Genomic DNA, 21,867 nt, shown 5'->3' on the forward strand with positions numbered 1-21,867 from the left:
GAGCCACCTGGGGAAACGGAAGTTCAGGGAGGGCGAGGCCGTGCCCCAAATCCAGGCAGCGCAGGCCGCGGGCCGCTCCCCGAGCCAGGAGGGGCCGCCGTCCGCACCGGGACCGACGAGGAAGCGGAGGTCTGAAGGGGGACAGGTCGGATGTGGCCTCAGAGAGGGAGGATGCGGGCCCCGGAGCTGAGCCAGGCGGCCGGAACCCCACGGGGCCCGCGCGCCCCTCCCCGCCCAAGGGGCCCCGGCGTTGGGGGACAAGGGGTCGCTGCCTGGAGGACGCTGGGACCTGCCGCGCTGCGCTCCCCGCGAGCCGGGGAAACGGAGGGACGGGGGGATGGGGGTTGGCGGGGAGCAGCGAGCCTGGACTCCGGGGGAGGCGAGGCAGGGTGGCCCCAGTCCCGGGGCGCGGAGGGGGCGGGCGGGCTTCGGCCCGGGGGCGCCACGGGGACGGTTCCGGTTGGGGGGTCCCTGGGCCCGGCGGGGTTGCGGGACGCGCCGTCGGGGAGCGGCGGCCCGGGAGCCCGTCCGGAGGCGGCGCGGGGTCCGGGCGGGGCGCGCAGGGGCGGCGCCAGGCGGTGACGTGCGCGGGGGACGTGCCGCGCCAGCGACCCGAGCACTTAAAGTCGCCCCCGGCGCGGCGCCGGGCGGCAGAGGCGGGCAGAGGCGGCGAGAGGCGGGCGGAGGCGGCCCAGCGGCGGCAGGTAGGCGCGGCCGCGACGCTCGTGCGCGGGCCGGGGCCCAAGAGCTTCCCCGTGCCCGGCAAGGGGGCGGCCTCTGGGTCCGCACTCTCGCCCCCACCCCGCCCACTTTGTCCATCAGGTCCGGGGGCGCCCGGGGCATGGACTAGCCTTCTCGCCCCCCGCGCGGCCCCCACCGAGGGCTCCCGAGAGCCAGCCGCGCCCCTCCGCGCCCTCGCATCCCTGGCTGCCCAGTCTCGTGGCCCCCGGTCCGGCCGGGCGTCCACCCGTCGGGCTGCCCTCAGGGGCTGGGCTCCGGCCAGGAGGTGGCTGCGCTGGCGGCCAGGCCCGGTCCGGGTATAAATAGCTCGGTCCGCGGCGGCGGGGGGCGCGGGCTATATTTGGTGGGGCTGCTGCAGCCCTCCCTGTATGGGTGGCCTCCGCGAGGGGAGTGGGGAGCACGTGCGCTCTGGCCCAGGCGCTTTCCCCTGTTCACAGCACCCTAAACACTCCCCGACCCACACCCGCCCTGGGCAATGACTAACAGCCCGTGCAGGGAAATGGAGGATCCCCTCCAGGGCCAGGCTGGGCTCCCTGGGTTCGCCCTACCTCTACCCCGGCCCCCAGGCGTGGGAAAACCAGGCACAGACTTTGGTAGCCTCCCACTTCCTAACCCACGCCTGTTTCCCCATCCGAAAAGTGGGTTGATCAGGAGCCTCCCTGGGTGTTGGGCCAACCAAGACACAGGGGCTGCAGAGTGGAAGGGAAGTCTTTAGCTCTGGCCGGGGCCACCAGGGGTGGCTGGAGTCGGTGAGGGACGAGGGGGGAGCCGAGGGGCCGCTGTCCTCCTCTCTGTCCCAGAGGCACCGAGCTTCGTGGCCAGGAGGCCTGGGCTGAAAGGGTCCCTCTCCTGGTGATGGCCAGAGTCAAGCCTGTTGGGCGGGAAATGGCCGTTGGCCCACCCCAAGGCCCAAGGGCTTGTCCGTGCTGAGCACAAGGGTGGGTGGTCTTGTGTCTATTGGGGCTGGGGAGTCCAGGGTCCCAGCTTCACTTCACAGGCCTGGGAGTCAGGTGGGGGCTGGCCTGACCGTGCTGGGAGAGGAACTGTTCTCCAGCATGGTGTGGAGGAGGCTGGGCTGGACTCCCTCATGGCGAGCAGGAACTGAGGAGGTGCTAGGAGGCCATGGCGGGTGTCTGCCCCCAGAGAGGCTTTGAGTGCACAGGGGCACTGCCTTGGCAGGTGCAGTCTTTCCCCCAGGGCTCTGTGGTGTGGACAGTCTGGGGTGGGCATCTGGAGGCCTGATCTCAAGGCAGACTTGGTAACGACCCCATGTGACCTTGGGCAGGGCCCACCATCCAGGCCACCCAGAAAGCCATGTGGCCTGCATGGTCAGGCCAGCCCCCACTGACTGAAGCAGGGCACTTTACTTGGGAGGTGCAGCTACCAGAGGGCTCTATGGATCCCGGCCCAGCCGTCAGGCCGGACGGTTCCCCCCCACTGGCCTGCACTGACCCTTATGCCAGGCTTGGCTGGCTCAGCGGTGGGTTCTGGGGTGACCTGGCCACGTGGGACAGAAGGGCCAGTGCCGCCCCCTCCAGTGAGGAGCCAAATGTGGGCTACACTCTGGGCCCCAGCGGGGGCCTTCTGGGCGGTGGCGAAAAGCCATTGGAGGTGCCCAGGCCCTGGCGCAGGGGCGGGGCGGGAGCAGATAGGGCTCGTGGAGTCCTCCCAGCGTCACCTGCCCGAGTCAGTCCCATCTGTGAAATGGGCCACGCCGGGCAGCCGCACGCACAGAACCGCGGGGGCCCCTGCCCCGAGACCCACGGTTCACGAGTCGACGTCCCCGAGCCGCGCCCACTCGACCCACCTCTGCAGCAAGTGGAGCCGGCCCCGCCCTGTGGCTTCGAGGCCCCGACGCCTGGCGCGGCTCCCGGGCTCCGCTGACCCCGGTGGACCCGCGCGCCGGCAATTACGGTAGCGTCCGGTAGGGCTCCTACTGCGGGCAATACGGGGGCTCCTCCCATGGCGCGGTCACGTCCCCCACGTCCCGCGGCCGGCGGGGCGGGACCGGGCGGAGCATCCTTCCCTCCCCCTCCCCCAGGTGGGCCCCGCCCAACCTCGCCCACCCGCGCCGACCCCCGCCGGCAGAGCCGGGAAGCCGGAACCCGCAGGCGGGGCGGGGGTGCGCCGAGGAGGGACCTCTCCTGGCGAGGGTGGAGTTTTGGGTTCCCCCCTCCGCCCCCCACCTCCCGCCTTCCTGCCTCCTCCCGGTCACTACCTCCCCCCGGGTCCCCACGACGCCCGCTGGGCGGCGGTGGGGTGGGGGCGCCTCCTGACCCGAGTCCCCCTCTAGTCTTGGCCTTCGGGCACTGGCTTTAGGGTGGAGGGGTGCATGGGAATCCAGGAATGGGGCGAGGTGGCCTCGTGGAGGGGCGGCCTGGCGGGGTCCGGGAGGCCTGGGAGGTGGGGGAAGGCGGCTCTGGACCAGCTCCGGCCCCCACCGCCTCCCGGCCCCAGGGCGGTGACCTCGGCCTTGCGGAAAAGGGGTCTTCAAGCTCTGAGACCCCGGAGTGTCAGCTCAGGGCTGAAGCCGGCGGCGGCACATGCAGCCTCCCTTTCCCACGTGGGACTTGAGCCCAGTCCCTCTTGGGGCACCAGTGGGGGGCTCCTGGCCCTGGTGTAAGTGGCCAGTCCGGCCTGTGCGTCTGCCCCGCCGGCCCCTGCCGTCATGATGTAAGCGGACACAGCGGCAGGGCACGGGCGTGCGCGGGGGTCTGCGGGGGTCAGAGGTGGGGTGCAGGGCCCAGGCCTGGGGCAGCCCCTTGCGCAGCGTCCACCCCCTGCCAGCTCGGCCCGGACACCTTTGCAGGCGGCCGGGGCGGGGCTGCCGGGGGTTACTCACTGCTCCTTCCTTGTTTGCACAACAGGGATGGCGGGGGAAGAAGGGAACTCAGCGAGGCCCCTCCCCGGGTGCGGCGCCCTCCCGCCCTCAGCACCCCTTAGCAGCCAGGCACTAGCCACAGAGGGGCCGCTTCCTTGGTCCTCAGGCAGCTCCCTTGGATCCAGGAAGGAAAGGAATTGCCCTTTTCCTGCTCCGCCTCCTGCCTGGGCCACAAAGGCAGGGCCAAGGCCCATCCTTCAAGGGCTGGAGTCAGTTAGGTAACAGACCTCGGGCCCGGGGCTCAGGCCACTGCACGGACCCAGGGAACGGGCTGACAGTCCAGTGGAGGCCTCAGCGAGGCGGCGGTGCTGCGCATAAACCTGAGGACCTAGGCGGGTGAGGGGTCTGCAAGTCCAGACGCCTGAGGGGAAGCATGCCAGGCTGCCCAGTGCCCCCCAAGGAGGTCAGCGAGGTTACTGGAGAGAGGCCCAGGAGGAGCAGGCTTGGGCAGCAGGGGTCGGGTTCCGGACCCTCTGTGCGTGAGTCCACACTGGCTCTACAGGTCGGCATTTCGAGCCACCTGGCATGGCGTTCCAAGCCTGTGACGGGGCAGTGCAGGGGTCTGACTGGCAGGCACCCAGGTCCTGAGGGCTTCATGGCTGAGTCCTGGCCTAAAGCCAGGGGTCCTTACAGACCCCTGTGCCCTGCACCCTTGAGGGAACTGCTGCCAGCAGCCCCTGGCTTGGGAGGGCACACGGCTGTGGGATGCAGGGCCTCCTGCAAGGGCTCCACCCACCCCTGCCCCAGGCCTCCTGCTCAGCTTCCAGCAGCCTGGGGTCGTGGAGTCTTTGGGGGACCCGCTCTCCAGCAGCCCCCACCTGGGAGATCAGCTTTCTCATCCCAGAGGCCAGGTTATTTCTGGGCGGGTTGGCACGCTTCCTGGGGGGCGGGGGGGGGGCAGTAAATGTCAGGGGAAGGCCAGCCTATGGCGTTTGCCCACGGAGAGGCCAATGCTTGGTGACTGTGGCGTGTGCTCCAGGCAGGACAGCCCCAGGGTGGTCCTCAGAACACCAGGCGACCTGTACCTTGGCCCATCGCAGTGCTGGGGTTACCCTGGGAGATGGGTTGTCTGCGCCGTTATTTCGTGCCCCTTCCCTGTACTCCGCCTCCTGTGGAATCCCCTGCCCCAAGCCATGTGGGCAGACAGCTGGCCCCAAGTCAGCCCCTGGACATCAGGCTGGAGTGGGAACTCCTGGAGCCATTTCAGCATGGCTGGCACCCCAGGCTGGGTGAGGACAGACGATGGTGCCAGGCTGTGGTCTGGGGGCTTGTCCAAATGCCTCATCTTGACACAGAAAATGGCCCTCCCCACGTGAGCTTCACGTGGAAGCCACAAGCACCTCAGGTCTCAGAACATGCTGTGCCCTCCTGGCCAGTGAGTCCTGGCACTGCCCCAACCCTCTGCCAGCCCTCCTTGACTCTAGTTCAGGGGCGCCTCGTCTCCTGAGGGTGGCCCCCGTCCCCTGCCTCCCCGCGAGCCCTCGTCTGTCTCCTGAGGACCCTGGCAAGCTTCAGATGCTGGGTTTGCCTGCGTCCCCCGCCCCCACTGGTGCAGCCAAGGAGACTCAGAGGCCCTGGTGCCTCTTTGTGCTTTGGAGGGGGAGCCTGGGGTACGCGAAATCCGGCTGTTCTGTCTCTTGTATATTTCCTTCCTTGGCCTTGCATGGCCTGTTTATTTTAAAAAGTGCCAACCTGCAACCCCAAACAAGCTGGGGCCCTGAGGCCGTCAACCCCTCCAGTCTCCCCCGTGACCCGCAGTCTGCATCCTTTCCCAGTTTCATTCCTCAAGTGCATGTATTTTTAATATCTTGTAGTTACCCTGCTGTATACTGTCATCTTAGGAAACTTTTAAACTTAATACCAGTATGAGCAGGACCTACCCTGCTGCTTAGTGACCCCAGACAGCATGTCCTGAAGTGGTGTGTCCTGGGGAGGTGCGACAGGCCTCCTCTGTCCTGTTCCAGGCACTGTGGTGGGGGCATCCGGTGTCCAGGTGCAGAAGCAAAAGCTGCTCCCGGGTTTCCCAGAAATGGTCCCGAGGCCTTGGCCCCAGGGAAGCCAGTACAGGTTGGGGAGTGGACCTCTGGCCCTGTGGCGGGGGTCTGTTCTGCTCCAGTGGACCGCATCTGCCTCGTCATCAGCCAGCCAGCCACAGCTGGCTCCTGGGTCCCCTCGTCAAGCGGCATTTCCCAGTAACAGTGACTTCGTGGAACACTTATGAAGCCCTTACAAACCATCCTCGGACCTCTAAGGCAGGGACTCCAGGAGGCACAGCACCTGTGGTGGGGATGGTCAGGCAGGCTGGATGTGGGGAGGGTTCGGAAGGAGTGAGGAGCCACGCGCGGAACCCCTCAGACTCTCCCAACAAAGGTCCTTGCCCTTGTGCGGGTCCTGCCTCTAGTTACATGTTTGCCTTAGAGGCAAAGTTGGGCCGTCACGGAGGACCCACCAGGATGGGGTCTGCGGACACACTTGCAGGAGGAACCCAAGGAAAGGGGGCGGGGGTGGAGCCCCACAGATTGCGTGGAGCTTGCACAGCAGGCCTGCTGCTGCCTCCCGGGGCGCTGGTTCACAGCAGTCTGGAGAAGCTGAGCCGGCTGGACCAGACCACCCAAGGTCTCAGGTTGCAGCTCCCTGGTAAGGAGAGGACAAGGTGACTTCTGGGTGGGGTGGGGCATGAAGATGGAAGTCTGGCCTCAGGTTCCAACTTGACTCAAACGAGCTGAGCTCCTGGAGTTTACAAAAGGGACACCAGCTTCAGACATCGTGGGGGCTGGCGTGGTTTGCTCTGGTGGGCTGGATGGGAGCCTCCCCAGCCCCTCCCCTCCCCAGGAGGCTCCAGACCCTCCTGATTTTAGGCTGCAGCCTGTGGGTCACTCCAGGCACAGGTGGGGTGAGTCTCTTCTCACTGGAGGAGTTGCTGAGCAAAAGGGCTGGTGGGAGGCAAGGGGGCATCCAGGGATAAGGGGCCAGCTGTGCCCCCCCTTCCCCACCCCACCCACTCTAATACTGCAGCCCCTGTGCTTCCAACTGCCCGCTCCAGCCTGATGCCCAGCCCCTCACCGCCAGCGACTGCCCGCCTCCTCTTGTGCAAGCTCCTGGCGGGCTCCACTGAAGCCAAAGTGGGCCCTTGGGGGCAGGAGAGCCAGAGCAAGGCACGCTCCATCTAGATTTAGACAGGGAGAGACCTGGCGGACGCCACCCCCGAGGCCCCGGGGCGAGCTCAGTGCTGGGGACCGGAGGTGCAGGCTGTTGCCAGAATCATGGTGTGTGGCCCTGCCCAGCACGGGTCAGCCAGAGCGAGCCAGGACAGAAATGACGGCCAGGCCCATGTTCCTGCCGGGGGCTGCTCCTCCCAGGAGGTAATCTGAGTCCTGGCCGAGCCCAAAAAAGCCACTGCCCTTTAGAGCCAGCTGTGTGAGTGCAGGAGGCAGTGCAGAGGGAGTGGGACCCCCAGCTGCTAGCCTCCCTCCACATCCTCCTGCCTCCACCAAGCACCAGGTCAGGGGGCCACAAGTGCGGGCGCTGGGCAGCTGCCCCTCAGCCGAGCTGCGGGGCCATCCAGCCCAGGTGTGTGTGCCACCCAGCTTGTGTTGCTCCCCGACAGGCTGCAGCTGGGATGGTCACCCGGGCAGCCTGAGTCAGCCTGCGTTCTCTCTCAGGTGAGGCGGAACCGACCCTCTCGGCCATGGGAGGGGCCGTGGTGGACGAGGGCCCCACAGGCGTCAAGGCCCCCGACGGCGGCTGGGGCTGGGCCGTGCTCTTCGGCTGCTTCGTCATCACCGGCTTCTCCTACGCCTTCCCCAAGGCCGTCAGCGTCTTCTTCAAGGAGCTCATGCGGGAGTTCGGGATCGGCTACAGCGACACAGCCTGGATCTCCTCCATCCTGCTGGCCATGCTCTACGGGACAGGTGAGGGCGGCCTCACACCGGGCCCCCGTCTGGGGCTCTGCTGGCAGATCCTGCCAGGCGCAAGAGCCCGCGTGTGGCCAGGCTCGGCAACAGGGCCTTCTGCCCGCTCCCCAGGAACCCTGGAGGGAAGCCCTTGGGGCCGGGATCCTGCTGGGCAGCAACATGTTCTCCACAGGGCCAACCCAGGCAGGGTGCGAAGTCCATCCTGGCCCCTGTCCAAACGGGTCGGCTGTATTTATAGACAGTCCCAGAGGACAGGGCTGCCCAGAGCGGTTCCTGAAAAGATGGCTGTTCCTGTGCTGCAGGGACCACGGAGCCCAGCAGGTGGCACTCGCCTGTCACTCTGCCCTGCGCCCTGGGACTGGCCCCCAGCGTGCCCCAGTGCCCCGCGGAGGGAGGGGTGGCGTGGGAAGGGGAGGCCAGCTGCAGACTGGGAGCTCGGTGGGCTGGGGGGGGCAGAGCTGGCTGCAGGCCCAGTCCCCCTCAGCTGCCGCCCTCCTCAGGCCCACTCTGCAGTGTGTGCGTGAACCGCTTTGGCTGCCGGCCCGTCATGCTTGTGGGGGGCCTCTTTGCGTCCCTGGGCATGGTGGCTGCGTCCTTTTGCCGGAGCATCATCCAGGTCTACCTCACCACTGGGGTCATCACTGGTGAGTGGGGCCGGCCGGTGGGCCGCAGGTGCTGGGAGGGGGACGGGCTGTGCACTTCTGCTCCTGGGTCCAGGCCACCTCTGGAGGACAGCAGGGCGGGTGGCTGCGGGATGTCCCGGCCCCACCTCGTTGTCCCCCTCTCGCGTGTGTGGGTGGCAGGGGCTCTGCACACTGGGAGCCCGAGCCCGTGGGAACCTGGGGGTAGAGACGCGGGTCTTGGGCTTTGGGGGCAGCCTTGTGGGGGCTCTCACCACATTCCCTTTCCTCCAGGGTTGGGTTTGGCGCTCAACTTCCAGCCCTCGCTCATCATGCTGAACCGCTACTTCAGCAAGCGGCGCCCCATGGCCAACGGGCTGGCGGCAGCAGGCAGCCCCGTCTTCCTGTGTGCCCTGAGCCCGCTGGGGCAGCTGCTGCAGGACCGCTACGGCTGGCGGGGCGGCTTCCTCATCCTGGGCGGCCTGCTGCTCAATTGCTGCGTGTGCGCCGCACTCATGAGGCCCCTGGTGGCTGCGGCCCAGCCGGGCTCGGGGCCGCCGCGATCCTCCCGGCGCCTGCTAGACCTGAGCGTCTTCCGGGACCGCGGCTTCGTGCTGTACGCGGTGGCCGCCTCGGTCATGGTGCTGGGGCTCTTCATCCCGCCCGTGTTCGTGGTGAGCTACGCCAAGGACCTGGGCGTGCCGGACACCAAGGCCGCCTTCCTGCTCACTGTCCTGGGCTTCATTGACATCTTCGCGCGGCCGGCTGCGGGCTTTGTGGCGGGGCTTGGGAAGGTGCGGCCCTACTCCGTCTACCTCTTCAGCTTCTCCATGTTCTTCAACGGCCTCGCAGACCTGGCGGGCTCCACGGCCGGCGACTACGGCGGCCTGGTGGTCTTCTGCATCTTCTTCGGCATCTCCTACGGCATGGTGGGGGCCCTGCAGTTCGAGGTGCTCATGGCCATCGTGGGCACCCACAAGTTCTCCAGCGCCATCGGCCTGGTGTTGCTGATGGAGGCGGTGGCCGTACTCATCGGGCCCCCATCAGGAGGTGAGCACTGCGCCCCCAGGCAGTTCCCCATGTCTGCCCTTCCCATCAGATGCCCACTTTGCGAGGCAGGGATGCACACCCCTAGGCAGCTGTCGGCATTGTGGGACTCAGAGCTGAAGGGGGTGTACTGTGCTGAACCGACCCTGATTCTGCTGGGGCCAGTGGGTCTCCGTTAGGAGTGAGGGGCTCGGTCCGGCACAGTGCACCCCAGATAGACAAGGCAGCTAGGGGCTGGATCCGTGGGGTGGGCAGCTCCTCCAGGCTCTACATGGGCACCACGTGGCAGCTCCGGGCAACCCCACAGCCAGTTTTTGTATTTTGGGGCCTCCTTTTTGAAGGCTGACTGAGCTAACACGTGAGGGAAATTAGGTTTGATTGGAGCAGCCTTGCCCAGGCTCTGGCTGCCTGGCGAGGGGGTCCTGGGCTTGGGGAGGGCCAAGGTCTCACCCCCAGACTCGTGTCTTGGAGTCCGCGGTGGCCAGGACACAGGGCTGGTGCTGGACTCAGCAGGGCTTCTGGGGCTGCCCACTGGAAGCCTCAGGGGAACTCGGTGGGGACCAGCCTGACTCCTGCCACCAACCAAAGCCCAAACTCTCCGCAAAGCCACTGCTATTTTTAGCCTCTTAAGTCTTCGTTCCCCTGGGGAGGAGGGAGAAGAGGCTGAGGAGGGAGGATGCCCCCAGCTGCAACACATGGAGGGAGAGAACACCTCCCAGCCCCACCAACTCAGAGGCAGACAGGGCGACCCGTGTGTGCTGAGACGCAGAGACACAGGCTTGGGGGAGCTCTGGGCCCTGGGGGCAGCCCGCAGAAGCAGCTGGGACTAAAGGGGTCTTCCTACAGGCAAGCTCCTGGATGCGACCCACGTCTACAAGTACGTGTTCATCCTGGCGGGGGCCGAGGTGCTCACCTCCTCCCTGATTCTGCTGCTGGGCAACTTCTTCTGCATTAGGAAGAAGCCCAAGGAGCCACAGCCCGAGGTGGCGGCCGCGGAGGAGGAGAAGCTCCACAAACCTCCTGTAGACTCGGGGGTGGACTTGCGGGAGGTGGAGCATTTCCTGAAGGCTGAGCCTGAGAAAAACGGGGAGGTGATTCACACCCCGGAAACGAGTGTCTGAGTGGCTGGGCGGGGCCGGCAGGCACAGGGAGGAGGTACAGAAGCCGGCAACGCTTGCTATTTATTTTACAAACTGGACTGGCTCAGGCAGGGCCATGGCTGGGCTCCGGCTGCCGGCCCAGCGGATCGTCGCCTGATCAGTGTTTTGCGGGAGAAGGTGGCGGGGTGGGAACCATGTCATTCCAGAGTGGATCTGTGGTGAAACCAAGCCACAAGGTTACAAGGCATCCTCACCAGGGGCCCCGCCTGCTGGTCCCAAGCAGCCTGTGGCCACTGCTATGCTCAAGGACCTAGAAACCCGCACTGCAAGACAACGTGACTTTAATGGGAGGGTGGGCCGCGGACAGGCTGGCAGGGCAGGTGCTGCGTGGGGCCCTCTCCAGCCTGTCCTACCCTGGACTCTCACATGGGGCCTGTGCCCACCCCTCTAGTGTCTTGGGGACAGCTCCTTCCACCCCTGGAAGGTGGAAATAAACCTGGATGTGGGTGGAGCGTCAGGACAATGGTTTCCTAGGACTGTGTGGTTTTGCCATGTGGCCTAACTGTGTCCCAAATCTCACATCTGCTGGTAGCCTGGCTGTTCCTACAGTGGCTCTGTCCTCACCAGCTTTCCCTGCAGCAGCACAGCATTCGTAGCAGGGGCAGGCACTGCGTGGAGGGGGGTGTGGGGCGGGTGCCTGGAGGCCACTTGTGCCAGGGTGGTCTCTGAAACGTTCCCTGGGAGCCCCTAAGTGGTGGTTATATGGGAGCTGAGGTGGAACAGGCCACTTTATTCACTGCTATGTTTAAGAAACAGGACTCTCCTGCCTTCCCTTTTTTGCCCCTCTGGCTGGCAGTGTGCACAGTGTGGCCGGTGCCCAGGGCTGGTCTTTGTGCCCTGTCCTCCATCCAGCCCAGTCCAGCACTTGGGCTTGTCCTGGGCACCTAACACCCACCTGCCCTCGTGGCCAGCAGTGGCCTGCGTGGCTGGGAGCCCGGTCAGAGGCCGCCGGGGCCCTCAGTAGGTGCGTCGTGGGCGCTGGGGACGGCAGCGGGTGCCCTGGCGGGCTGCATGCAGCCGGAGAGATGCCATGTCCCTGCTCCTCTGCAATGAAAAGCAAGCGAAAAGTGCACATCTCAGCTCCAGGTGCCCCCATCTGCCCCTGGCCTTGCCCCAGCTGGGCTGGAGCTCTCTCAGCCCAGGCTCCTGCCTGCAGCTGCAGGGCTGTGGAGGCCTCTAGCAGGGCTCAGGCTGGCGGGCAATGCCAGCAGCTGCAGGGATCAAGGTCCACCTCTGCACAGCCAGGCCCATGTGTCTCAACAGAGTCCACCAGCCCCACCCAGCAGCTGAAGGGAGAAGGACGAGGAGGTGGGAGCAGGCAAGGTGGTGGGAAGCAGGCAGCCTGGGCCTCAGAAGACACATGGCCTTCCCCGGCCGGCACCCCCACATCAGGGCCCCATGGGGGCTGCTCAGACCCAGGGGTTGCCGCCTCTGGACCTGGCTGTGCCTGGTTCTGCTGGCCTCAGGAGTGACCTGGGCTTACAGAGGCACTGGCAGGGAGGTCATGGGCCGGGTGGGGGGTGCTCGCTCCTGGAACCCTCTGTTTCCAGGTATCTCAGGCCCTCACCCTCCCCTAGGCAGGAAGCAGGCCCCTCCAGCTCAACTGTCGCCCCTCATCTGCCCCACTCTGGTCCCCACACCCACAGCACACAGCAGAGGCCCAATACAAAGTGGCCAGGCAGTGCTGCTCCTAGACAGACACGCCTGAGGGGCCCTGCTCAGTGATTCAGGAGTGCTCCCAATGTGGGAAGGCGGCCATGCGTGGCTGGGGGCACGGGACGTCTGGGGGCTGGGGTCCCTGGGGAAGGCGGCCATGCGTGGCTGGGGGCACGGGACGTCTGGGGGCTGGGGTCCCTGGGCCGCAGAATGGGTGTTGAGTTCTACCACCCCCTCCTTCAGCTGGTGTCTTTATAGGTGAGAAGCCATGGGGCAGCGGGTCTGCTCTGACACAACAGGCAGGAGTGAAGGGAAGGGAGGCCCGGGGCCCGCTGGAGGAAGCTGGGCGCAGAGATCTGGTGTGTGGGCTGCACAGAGCTAGCCCCCAACCCTGGTGACAGATTCTGGGGCCAAAAGTGGTTCAGGTCTGCCATGTTGTGAAGACCCCCTGACCAGAGACACATCCATCCAGAACCCACTGCTACGTGGGGCGGGGCGGGGCGGGGGGCAGAGGGCACACAGACTTCTTCACATGATCCCACATCAGAGGGAGGAGGCAGGTGTTCACCTGGCCTGGGCTTTCCCAGAGAACAGCCCTGGAACACATGTGTGCAGGGCCCGTGCTGGGGGAGGTGGTGGGGGAGGCGCAAGGAACCCAGAAAGGACCTGGTGGCTCCAGACGCTGCCATCCCTGGGCCTTCCAAGGGGTCTGTGGTGAAGCTCCCGGGAGGCGCTGCCCAGTACCTGGAAGGCCTGCTCTTCCCCTCTAAACCACGTCTGAGGACACAGACCCAGCCAGACTCAGGTACAGAGAACAAGCTCTCTAACCCTGCCCGCTCAGGCCCTCACAGGTGAGATGCAGAGCCGCCACCCAGCAGGCCCTGAGGACATGCAGCCCCTGCTCCCTCTCAAGGCAGGGAACCCCAGGAGGGAGGCTGCGGGCCTGGGGAAGGTCAGGCAGGAGCTGGAACTTGGGTCTTGCCATTTTCCGGTTGGGGCCGGTGAACAGGGCAGGGGCTGAGCCTCACCCACGGCCACAGTGAGGCCCCACACACCGTCTCAGTCTGGGGCAGCAAGAGGGAACCATGTGAGGCGGCCTGGAGACGGGGAAGGCCCTGGGAGACGGCAAAGTCTGCGCAGGACGGGCTGGCAGAGCTCCAGGCCACAGGCCTCCCCAGGGTCAGGGCGGAGTGCGTCACAGGCAGAGTCGGCGGGACAGCCCCGGAACCCCCTCAGCACACACCCACGTGGGGCTCAGAAAGCTACACCATTCTTAGTTCGAGCAACCTCCACGCAAGTGACCCGAAGTCTTTATGCTTTCACTACAAACCAAAATATCCTCATCTTAGGCAGTGTGACCCTGCTGGTGTGGCTGTGGCCAAGGACCAAAGGAGTGGCCTGGAGTGGAGAGTGTGGGGTGGAGGTAGGGGCGGGAGGGGAGCTGGAGGGGAGGCGGCCTAGCCTGGCTGAGCTCACCCACACACGAGCACAGGTCAGGAGTAGGTGCGGACCTCCCTGCTCCGGCAGCCCGACAGCCCCCGAAGGCCTTGGATAGGGGCCACTGCTGTGTGCTCCGAGGCGGGCAGAGAGGAACCGCATCCTTGTTCCTGTGCAGGGCCATCGGGGCAGCTCCTGGGCTTCAACAGCTCAAGTGACAGGGGAAGCCCTGAGCACTGCAGCCCTATGGCAGTGGGAATGGACACGCGCTCACCCCAGGCGGCTGGAGTGCCGCTGCCGGCACCACCTCAGAGGGCAGAGGCTCTCCAGAACCATCACACAGAACATGAGTGGACTTCCGTGTGCACACCAGAGCCCAAGGGGGCAGCACGGCGAGGAGCAGTCACCACCCCTCCCTGCCTGGCAGGAGGCCCAGGGCACAGCTCTCCTCCTGCTCTGCCTGCTCCCAAACACCCACAGGCTGAGAAAGAACAAACAGTCGTCTCAAAAAAGTATTTTCACATAGTTCACCTCAATGCATCGAAAACTCTCCAGCTGATGAAATAAAGACCACATGGAAAGGGGAGGGAAAAAAGGTAGAAGTCATTATGAATTTATTATTTACACAATTGTTAAAGTACACAAATACAGTGGCGATACAAACGCACAGCTTGGAGACTGGCCGCCAGTGCACAGCTGACACAACGTCCTACCTACGTTTCCTGCACGGGGCGACGGGGACTAGATACTGGGCAAGGACTGTCACAAGCACACTCCGAAGACGCAACCCGGCAAGGCTCAGGCTGGAACCCGGGCGCAGAGCTGCCTCGCACAAATGTTCTGGCGCTACATCAGGACCACGGGTATTTACAAAGCCAGCTTGCGCCACTTCAGGCCACAGCCGCAACGTCTCTCCGGGTCGGGGACGTCCACCTTCAGGAAGGCGTCCGGCAACAAAGAAAATCTCTAACTTGGCTCTGACCCACCCCGACCTCCCTCTGTACTTCGACACACAGCTCCCACCCGCTCAAGGCCCCACACTCCAAAATGCTTACACAGTAACCAGCCTAGGATTCAGAAAGCACCCATGGGCTCAGCCAGCCAGCCAGCCAGCCGGGAGGGTGAACGACTGTGTTCCAGGACGCCAGCCAGTTACGGTGTCCGGGCATCTCTGGGGAGGAGAGGGAAGAACCCAGGTGCACACCTTCAGGGTCCTAGAGTCCAAAGGGAACATTGTCCATCGTGATGGGGTCCAGGAGAAGTGCCCACGACCACAGACTGCACTGCGCATCGGGGGTGGGAGCACACGGCCACTGGCTACTGGCCAACTGCTGCGGAGTGAGAGGCGAGAAGGCATCCTGGGAACCTCAGGGCACAGCAGCGTGGAGCCTGGGGCAGCACCAGCTCACGGAGGCCGCCTGCCTTCTGGTGGGACTCGGCGCCACGCGCGCTGCTTCACTTCTGACCAAGAGACACGCGCCCAACAGAAGGTCACAGAGCGCAGACCCTACTTCCTGGGTGTGAAGGTTCTGGGTCAGGTTGGGAGAGTCACCTGCTCCTTGGCACCTCGGGGTGGGTCCTTCTGGCCTGCCGGCTTTTCTGAGCTAGTCTTGGCACCTGGCAAGGACAGCCCTGCTCCTGGTTTTGAGCACGGGCATTCACACAGATCGACTGCCAATCTGCCCAGGAGCACTGAGTGTTGAGAAAACGTACCAAGTGCAAAGGCAGCAAAGGCAACAAACACTGCAGTAACCACACACCTCTCGGTTCACAATCCTCTCCCAAGGGACCAGAAACACATCTTCCACCTTTAATCCTGGGACTCCCAATTGTCCTGCTAGGGTCTCAAAGCCTCTGCTTCCAGGTTCTCAGCTGCCTGCCCACCTCCTGGGGAAGAAGAGCACAGCGCTTTGCCTGGTAACACCCACCGCGCACCCCTGCTCCGCGGCAGCCTGCGGGTCCCTAACTGCTCTCCAAGGGCCTCAAGAGTTCCCGACAGCAGGCATTTCAATTACAGGAGGAGGGAGGGTGAGACGCCAAAATCAGGTTGAAGAGGTCCCACCACACACGGGCACGCACACACACCACAGACTTCTGCTGAGAAATCTCCTCTCCAAAGTGGACAACAAAACACTGCAAAACAAACACAACACACACCCTTGAGATCTGCCTGCACCCTCTCCCTGCCCGACTCCACCTCATACACAAACTCCAATCCAGCCTGTCTCAGAATTCCTTAGAGTCAACATTTTTTTGTAAGACCGCAAAAACAGACAAGAAAGAAACAATAAAAAGACAGATTTTCTTTACACAGATTTAAGCCAGTAATTTTTAGCAAAATGATACAAAACTGTCTTAACCAAGTAGAAGATTGGTAGTTACAGTGGAATCGTCAGGGAGTACAGGGCGGCCACCACTGGAGGGAGCTGAGGCCCTGGAAAGGGAGTCTGACTCTCTGCAATTCTCTCTCTGCTTTTCTTCCCAGCCCCGTTACAACCGAGTTCACGTGGAGGGCCGCAGTGCAGCCCCAGCGGTGGCAGCTCTTGGAGTCTGTCCGTTTAGTCTGTTTCCCCCATGAGCGTCGCTGGGTGAGTGGCCTGGAGAGCTCCCGGTGTTAACATTTCGATCCTAGACCGGGGGACGCGTCACTAGTAAAGCCATTGGTAACAGAGTAGATCAGCCATGCATTGTCTGCCCTTCACAGCAATAAGGAGAGTTCTCATCGGTGCACGACAGACTGAAGACCACTGGAAGCCACCCGACCAGGAATCTGTCGGAGCCAAAGCACAGGAGAAGGTCAGCATGGGGCCGGGGGAGCTGGTCAGGCACCTGGGCACAGATACCATGGTGACGGTGCTGGGCAGGGAGGGGACGCACTGCCACTGCCTAGCCCCAGTCTAGACGCCTGCGTCCCTCGCCACGCACAGGGGCCTCTGTGGCCGGGACACGTGCTCAGCAGAACGAGTGACAGGAAGACGGGAAGGAGGAAGAGGCATGCAAGCAAGGTGCCCGCAGAGCCGAGCTCGGCACGGTCGGAGGATCAGAGTGGAGCAGAGATGGGTGCTCCTGCCTCCCTTCCTGGAAAGGAACCTGGTGTTTGAAAACGGGTACCCCTCTCGGGGAAGACGTGAAAAGCAGTTCTGTCAACACATTTCCAGAGTGTGCACAGTGTGAAAACTGCAGCAGGTCTCCCAGCGGCACGGACCCGACAGAAGCGCAAGCCCCTGCTGAAAGGAGCTGCCGAGCGCGCATGGCCGCCAAGGAGGGAGCACAGCGTGGACGCCGGCCATGCACCGACGGCGGGGAGTGAGTGGGCTGCAGCTGGAGGAGTTAATACAGACGAAGCTGCGTGGACAAGACGGCTGGGCAGAGACCAAGTGTGAAAAGAAACACAAAACAAGGACAGAGATAAATGAGACAGGAAGAGAGAGGCGACTAGAAAAGCCGGCATGGCAGAGACCGCCAGGAGTGTGGCGCGGCAAGAGCTTAGGAGCCCCCAACACAAGCGTGGAGCCACTCAGCTGAGCAGGACACAGACGCCCTCCAGGCACGGCCCACCCTAGACAAGGCAACTCAAGTGCTCAGGGCACCCGCCTTGCCGCTCCTGCCCCACGGGTGGGCGCCCAGGACAGGAGGGGAGCAATGGCACACAGAACGCAGTCACGGGGAGGCCACAGGCCAACAGGATGGTTTCCTGGGCTCACTCTGTTCCAAGGCTCTCTGTGGACAGCCTCCCCCCAAGACTGGGCAGCGGACTGCCGCCGCTCTGCACCCAAGAAGAACAGAGCAGAAGAAGCCTCACTCTACCTCCAGCACCTGGCATGCAAGCCCAGCCCACCTGCAAGCTCCCACGGGCGGGGCATGGTGGCTCCCACCCACTTGGCACTGCTGCCTGGCGCCCGCCGCGCGCACACTCACCCAGTGCTGCCTTCCGATGGGAGACGAGCAGCTACTTGCCGTGGTGTTCGAAAGGAATGCTATTCTGAGGTGGGGAAAAGACAGCTGTTGGTAAGCGTCCCGCCGGCCCCCTGACTACCTGTGTTGGCCCCATGTCCAGATGGGCGTCCTTGCCTCAACCAGGTCCACAGACCGACGGATGCCGCCTGGGTGAGCCCAGGCACGGCGCACAGCCTCACTTGCCTCTCAGGACAGGCCTCTGGATAGGAGTGGCGCCCACTCCTCTTCTGGAATCACTTGCTCTTAAGGCCAATGAGGGCATGGGACAGGCCCTCCTGAGTCTTCTCAAGCACTAAGGAAACCTGACTCCCAGCGAGATGGCAGGTACTGGGCAGCCCCACAACTGGGTCTCAGGGCGCAGCCTGCAGGCAGCAGAGACGCACGTCCTCGCCGCTATGACAACAGGGCTTAGGCCTAGTCCTGGACAGGGGTAGATCAAAGCGAGTCATCAACTGTTGAAGTGACAAGGCCTTCTTCTCACAAAGTAACGCCAAACAGACTCAGCAACTAGATGGCCTTTAGGGCCCAGGCTACCGTGGCCAAAGAGCCCTGGCCGAACACCAACAGCCCGAGAAGAGGGGGTGAAGACGGAACAGACCCGGGTGGAGTCCAGGCTGGGGCGGGGTCCTACAACTATGGGGGTCTCTGTGACCTGCAGGCAGGGCTGCCATGTGGTCCTCCACCCATCCACACCCAGCCATGGCCAGCAAGCCCTGGGAGACCTTCCTGCTGCCTCCTCCCATCTCCATGGGGCGCAAGGACTCCTGAGAGGAGCAGAAAGAACCGGGAAGAGCAACAGCCCGAGGAGGAAGACTGGCCGGGGATGAGTCACCGCCCGTGGTGACTGTCTCTCCAGCTCACCTGAGCAAGCAGGTGAGGCGCTCAGAGCACTCGAGCCTCCTGTACCCCCCTTGAGATTCAAAACAGGGGGCCGCCGGTCACAGCCACCACCCGTGCCGGTGCTGGCGGAGTCTGGCAGGAAGGGAACACAGCCAAAGCCTTCCCGTGAGATGGTGACGGAGGGGCCGGCCCTGGAGGTGGGGAGCCCTCAACATGCCTCTCAAGAAGGCCCCCCAGGGTATCCAGGAGCAGAGGCCAAGATGCTTCTTTCAGAAAGAACACACCCCCAAACCAGCTCTCTCTGGAGACTCCTTCCTGCTAAGAGTCCACATCGTATTTCCTCATATGGAAAACAAGGGCCTAAGAGCCAGCCGTGGGTTCCTGCCATAGCTCACCATGGAAGGAGGCACTGCTCACGGCCACCTCGGGGCTCGTGGCTATGATGGCCACACCCAGGTGCCACCAGGGCTGTGTTCCGAGAAGAGGCAGCTGGACTCAGGCCGTGGCTGCTCAGCCCGCTCAGGACGGCTTCACAGCCCTCGAAGATCCCAAAGCACTAAACACTTCACTTTCTTTAAAACAAACAGAAAGCACTCAGGCCCCTTCCCTAGTCTATGCTGGCCAAGCGCTGCGGCAAGGCGGCCCAGGTCCAGCCAGCGCCCAGCAAGGGGAGCACTCTCGGCTCCTGCGCCATGGTTCAGGGCTACAGAGCCAGCCGTGCGTCAAGACGACACGAGGGCACGGGCAGACCCTCCTGGGACCTGCTCACGGTAACTGATGCGCAAGTGCCAGGCTCCTGGAAAGAAGCCAGTTAAACCCTCTCTGTGTCTGGAGGGGAGAGCAGGGCTGTGCGCAGGTAAGGGACCCACTCTCGTGATGCAGCCCAGACCCCTTGAACCCAATTCAAATAACCACGAAGTCAAAATCCTGCATCTTTGGTCTCTTTGGGAGGAAGTTACCATACAAGAAATCCACTTCTAGTGATATCATTAGTGAGTTAGAAATATGCAGTAACCGGGCCGGGCGCGGTGGCTCAAGCCTGTAATCCCAGCACTTTGGGAGGCCGAGACGGGCGGATCACGAGGTCAGGAGATCGAGACCATCCTGGCTAACACAATGAAACCCCGTCTCTACTAAAAAATACAAAAAAACTAGCCGGGCGAGGTGGCGGGCGCCTGTAGTCCCAGCTACTCGGGAGGCTGAGGCAGGAGAATGGCGGGAACCCGGGAGGCGGAGCTTGCAGTGAGCTGAGATCCGGCCACTGCACTCCAGCCTGGGTGACAGAGCGAGACTCGGCCTAAAAAAAAAAAAAAAAAAAAAAAAAAAAGAAATATGCAGTAACCCCAACCACTTTATGAAAAGACGGCAGGTGGTCAAGAGTGCTCCCCACTCCGGCATGTTCCTGGCTAGCCAGCGACACCCAGCCCCGCTCGCGGCAGCAGGCCTGGCTCCATCCTGTGACCCCAAAAGACACCTCCCCACAAGCCCAGAGCCAGGCTACAGGGCGTTTCTGAACCGAGTTCCTGCTCATCCGGAGACCCGTGGGGGATCTGGGCACCCCCCAGGATGCCTGCTGGTGAAACACGGCCCTGCCCCACTAACCCTGTCCCTGCTGGCGAACAACCCAGAAAACTATCTGAAGAAATACGATGGATCCATATGGAGAAAGCTGTTCTGGTTCAAAGAGCACGTCAGCAAACGCAGAAGACAACAGAAGCCAGAGCAAGGAGAGGAGAGGCTGCTGCAGGATGCTGAAGAGGAGGCGGGCGTGGCCAGGCCCCGGCTGTGCAACAGGGTACTTCTCGTCCGAGGGAAGACAGGCGAGGCCGTCAAAAGAAGGAAAGCCTTGTCGCAGGGCACGCCACCAGGGAGGGTCGCGCGGGGAGCCCGTGGAGGTCCCTACGGGCCTCCATCCCTGGCCAGCAGCAAGAATGAGGAAGAATGAGGAAGGTTCCCTTGGGCCAGGGGCACCCACAACGGGACGCAAGCGGGCGCGTGGTGTTGGCTGTCTGGGGACAGCTGCAGGCAGCGGGCACTCAAACAGCAGGAGAAAGCCCCCACGGTTTGCTGGCCTCGGGCACCTGAACCTGAGACTGGCCACCTGCGACCAGGAGACAAGCCCCGTGACGGCCCAGCTTGTCTCCCAGGCCCTCCCGAGAAGCCTCATCTGCAACCAGGACACCACACCCTGGCAAGATTAAAAACTCTCAAAAATGGGGGGAAGAAAGGAAAGAAGGAAAGAAGCCCTGGAAAAACCACAGCCCGCTCTTGACTCAGACGGGGTAGCCCAAGGCCCAGCGCCCGCCCAAGAGCTCTGCACCTACCTGTGAGGTGGACATGCGAGAGGTATCTTGTCGGCCCGTGAGGTCAGACGAGGAGATGTTGACGGGGGCCCCGCGGTGCAACCGCATACTCACTTTCCGCTCTCTCTCCATGCCGGAGACGGGCCGGGGGGAGGTGTTAGCTGAGGACAGGGAGAGAAACGGAGTGGGTCGCCCCTGTCTGCTGCCTCTTGCTTGGGGCTTCCTGTGAGAGGCTGTGGCCAGAGAGGACCCCGGGCTGACTGGACAGTCAGGAGCTGGCAGCAGCCGATGGCCACCAACATTCAGATCTGGCCGGAGGGACACAAAGGGACATGGGAGCGAGGCCAAGGGGCTCATAGGGGAGGAACGTGAGATGTGGGAGGAATCACGCACACCAGCAGGTGCCCTCATTTCTAAAGGCACCCGGGCAGCCTGGCTCATCCACCCGCAGGAGCGAGCATCGCCTGACACGGGGCACTTACAGCATCCACCACCAAGTGTACTCTCCCCACCAACCCCGGGACACAGGAAGTCACCCCAGAGCTGCTCCAGAGCGCTGCTGGGGGGGCACTCACCCGTGTGTGAGGTAGGGGTGAGGGGTGTGGGGGGAGCCACTTCCTGCGTCCCCCGCAGGCGGCCGGAGGCTGTGGAAGGGAGGCCGCGGGTAGCCGGGTTCCGTGAGTGTCTCAGCCGCTCCTCTCGGTCCCTGCGCTCCCGCTCGGCGTCATCGGCGGCCCGGCTGGCACCCTGAGGAGGCAGGAGATGAGGCTGGAGTGGAACCAGGTTTGACAGAAAGCAACCCTAGGTCCTAGGCTGCCCCGGCCACGTGAGAAAATCCCTACCAAACGGCACTGGGACAAGACTGCCTGCGAAGCCGCCCACAGGCCATGCGTTTCTCCCCACGGGACGCCAGCGTGATCCTCACAAGGGGTCACAGTCAGGCCTGTCAGCTCCCCCAACAATCAAAAAAACTCCACTAGTATGTCATTTCCCTGTGGGCTCAAAACTTCCTTAAACTTCAAAATGGGCAACAGCTGGCCCCCTGCTTCTCTGTGAACATGCTCACTGACACGCGCAGGGAGAGGAGAGAGACAGGAACCATCAGAGGTCAGAGACAGGCCCCAAATGGTGACAGCTGGGGACGAAAGCAGGGTGGGGATGAGAGCGTTTGCTCGGACGAGGAGTTCACTCAGGGTCCAGACCCTGCGGCCTGTGACAGCCTGTGCAGGTGTGGCGGGGCGGCCGACAGCCGGGTCTGTGCTGCACTGTCCAGATGCACAGGGGTGGGGAGGTCAGATTCTAAGCCGAGAC

The 21,867-nt window shown here is 63.7% G+C and overlaps 2 protein-coding genes across 8 annotated transcripts in view; one reads left to right on the forward strand and one right to left on the reverse strand.

The window, feature by feature from the left end:
* Positions 1–10,826, forward strand: SLC16A3 (solute carrier family 16 member 3). Of its 5 annotated transcripts, none has more exons than XM_003913604.5 (5): positions 1–129; positions 7,285–7,533; positions 8,037–8,180; positions 8,451–9,206; positions 10,050–10,826. In XM_003913604.5, exons 2-5 carry the CDS (start codon positions 7,311–7,313, stop codon positions 10,322–10,324), a joined length of 1,398 nt encoding a protein of 465 aa, XP_003913653.2. In that variant the 5' UTR covers positions 1–129; positions 7,285–7,310; the 3' UTR covers positions 10,325–10,826. The 5 variants fall into 5 exon arrangements, with proteins under 5 accessions (XP_003913653.2, XP_003913654.2, XP_003913652.2 ...); XM_003913605.5 differs by having other exon boundaries at positions 11–145; XM_003913603.3 differs by lacking the exon at positions 1–129 and adding an exon at positions 488–704.
* CSNK1D (casein kinase 1 delta) overlaps positions 10,367–21,867 on the reverse strand; it is a 25,727-nt gene continuing 14,226 nt past the window's right edge. Inside the window, exons 6-9 of one of the 3 annotated variants that reach the window (XM_031657189.1) lie at positions 21,132–21,303; positions 20,578–20,717; positions 17,375–17,438; positions 14,048–16,226 (exon numbers count right to left, since the gene is read on the reverse strand). In XM_031657189.1, coding sequence (XP_031513049.1) covers positions 17,406–17,438; positions 20,578–20,717; positions 21,132–21,303 — 345 coding nt within the window. In that variant the 3' untranslated portion in view covers positions 14,048–16,226; positions 17,375–17,405. Of the gene's footprint in view, positions 11,408–14,047; positions 16,227–17,374; positions 17,439–20,577; positions 20,718–21,131; positions 21,304–21,867 lie in introns of those variants that run through there. The other 2 variants (XM_031657187.1, XM_031657188.1) reach the window with 2 other exon arrangements.

This window comes from Papio anubis, chromosome 17 (assembly GCF_008728515.1).
Source record: "Papio anubis isolate 15944 chromosome 17, Panubis1.0, whole genome shotgun sequence".
NCBI classification, from domain to species: Eukaryota; Metazoa; Chordata; class Mammalia; order Primates; family Cercopithecidae; genus Papio; species Papio anubis.

What these genes read in the sequence shown, in the direction of transcription:
- SLC16A3 (XM_021928464.2), top strand. Translation starts at nt 5,911, where the DNA reads ATGGTCAGGCAGGCTGGATGTGGGGAGGGTTCGGAAGGAGTGAGGAGC. An exon ending in CACCACTGGGGTCATCACTG is followed by an intron (nt 8,181 to 8,450) that starts GTGAGTGGGGCC and finishes CCTTTCCTCCAG; the next exon opens with GGTTGGGTTTGGCGCTCAAC. An exon ending in CATCGGGCCCCCATCAGGAG is followed by an intron (nt 9,207 to 10,049) that starts GTGAGCACTGCG and finishes GTCTTCCTACAG; the next exon opens with GCAAGCTCCTGGATGCGACC.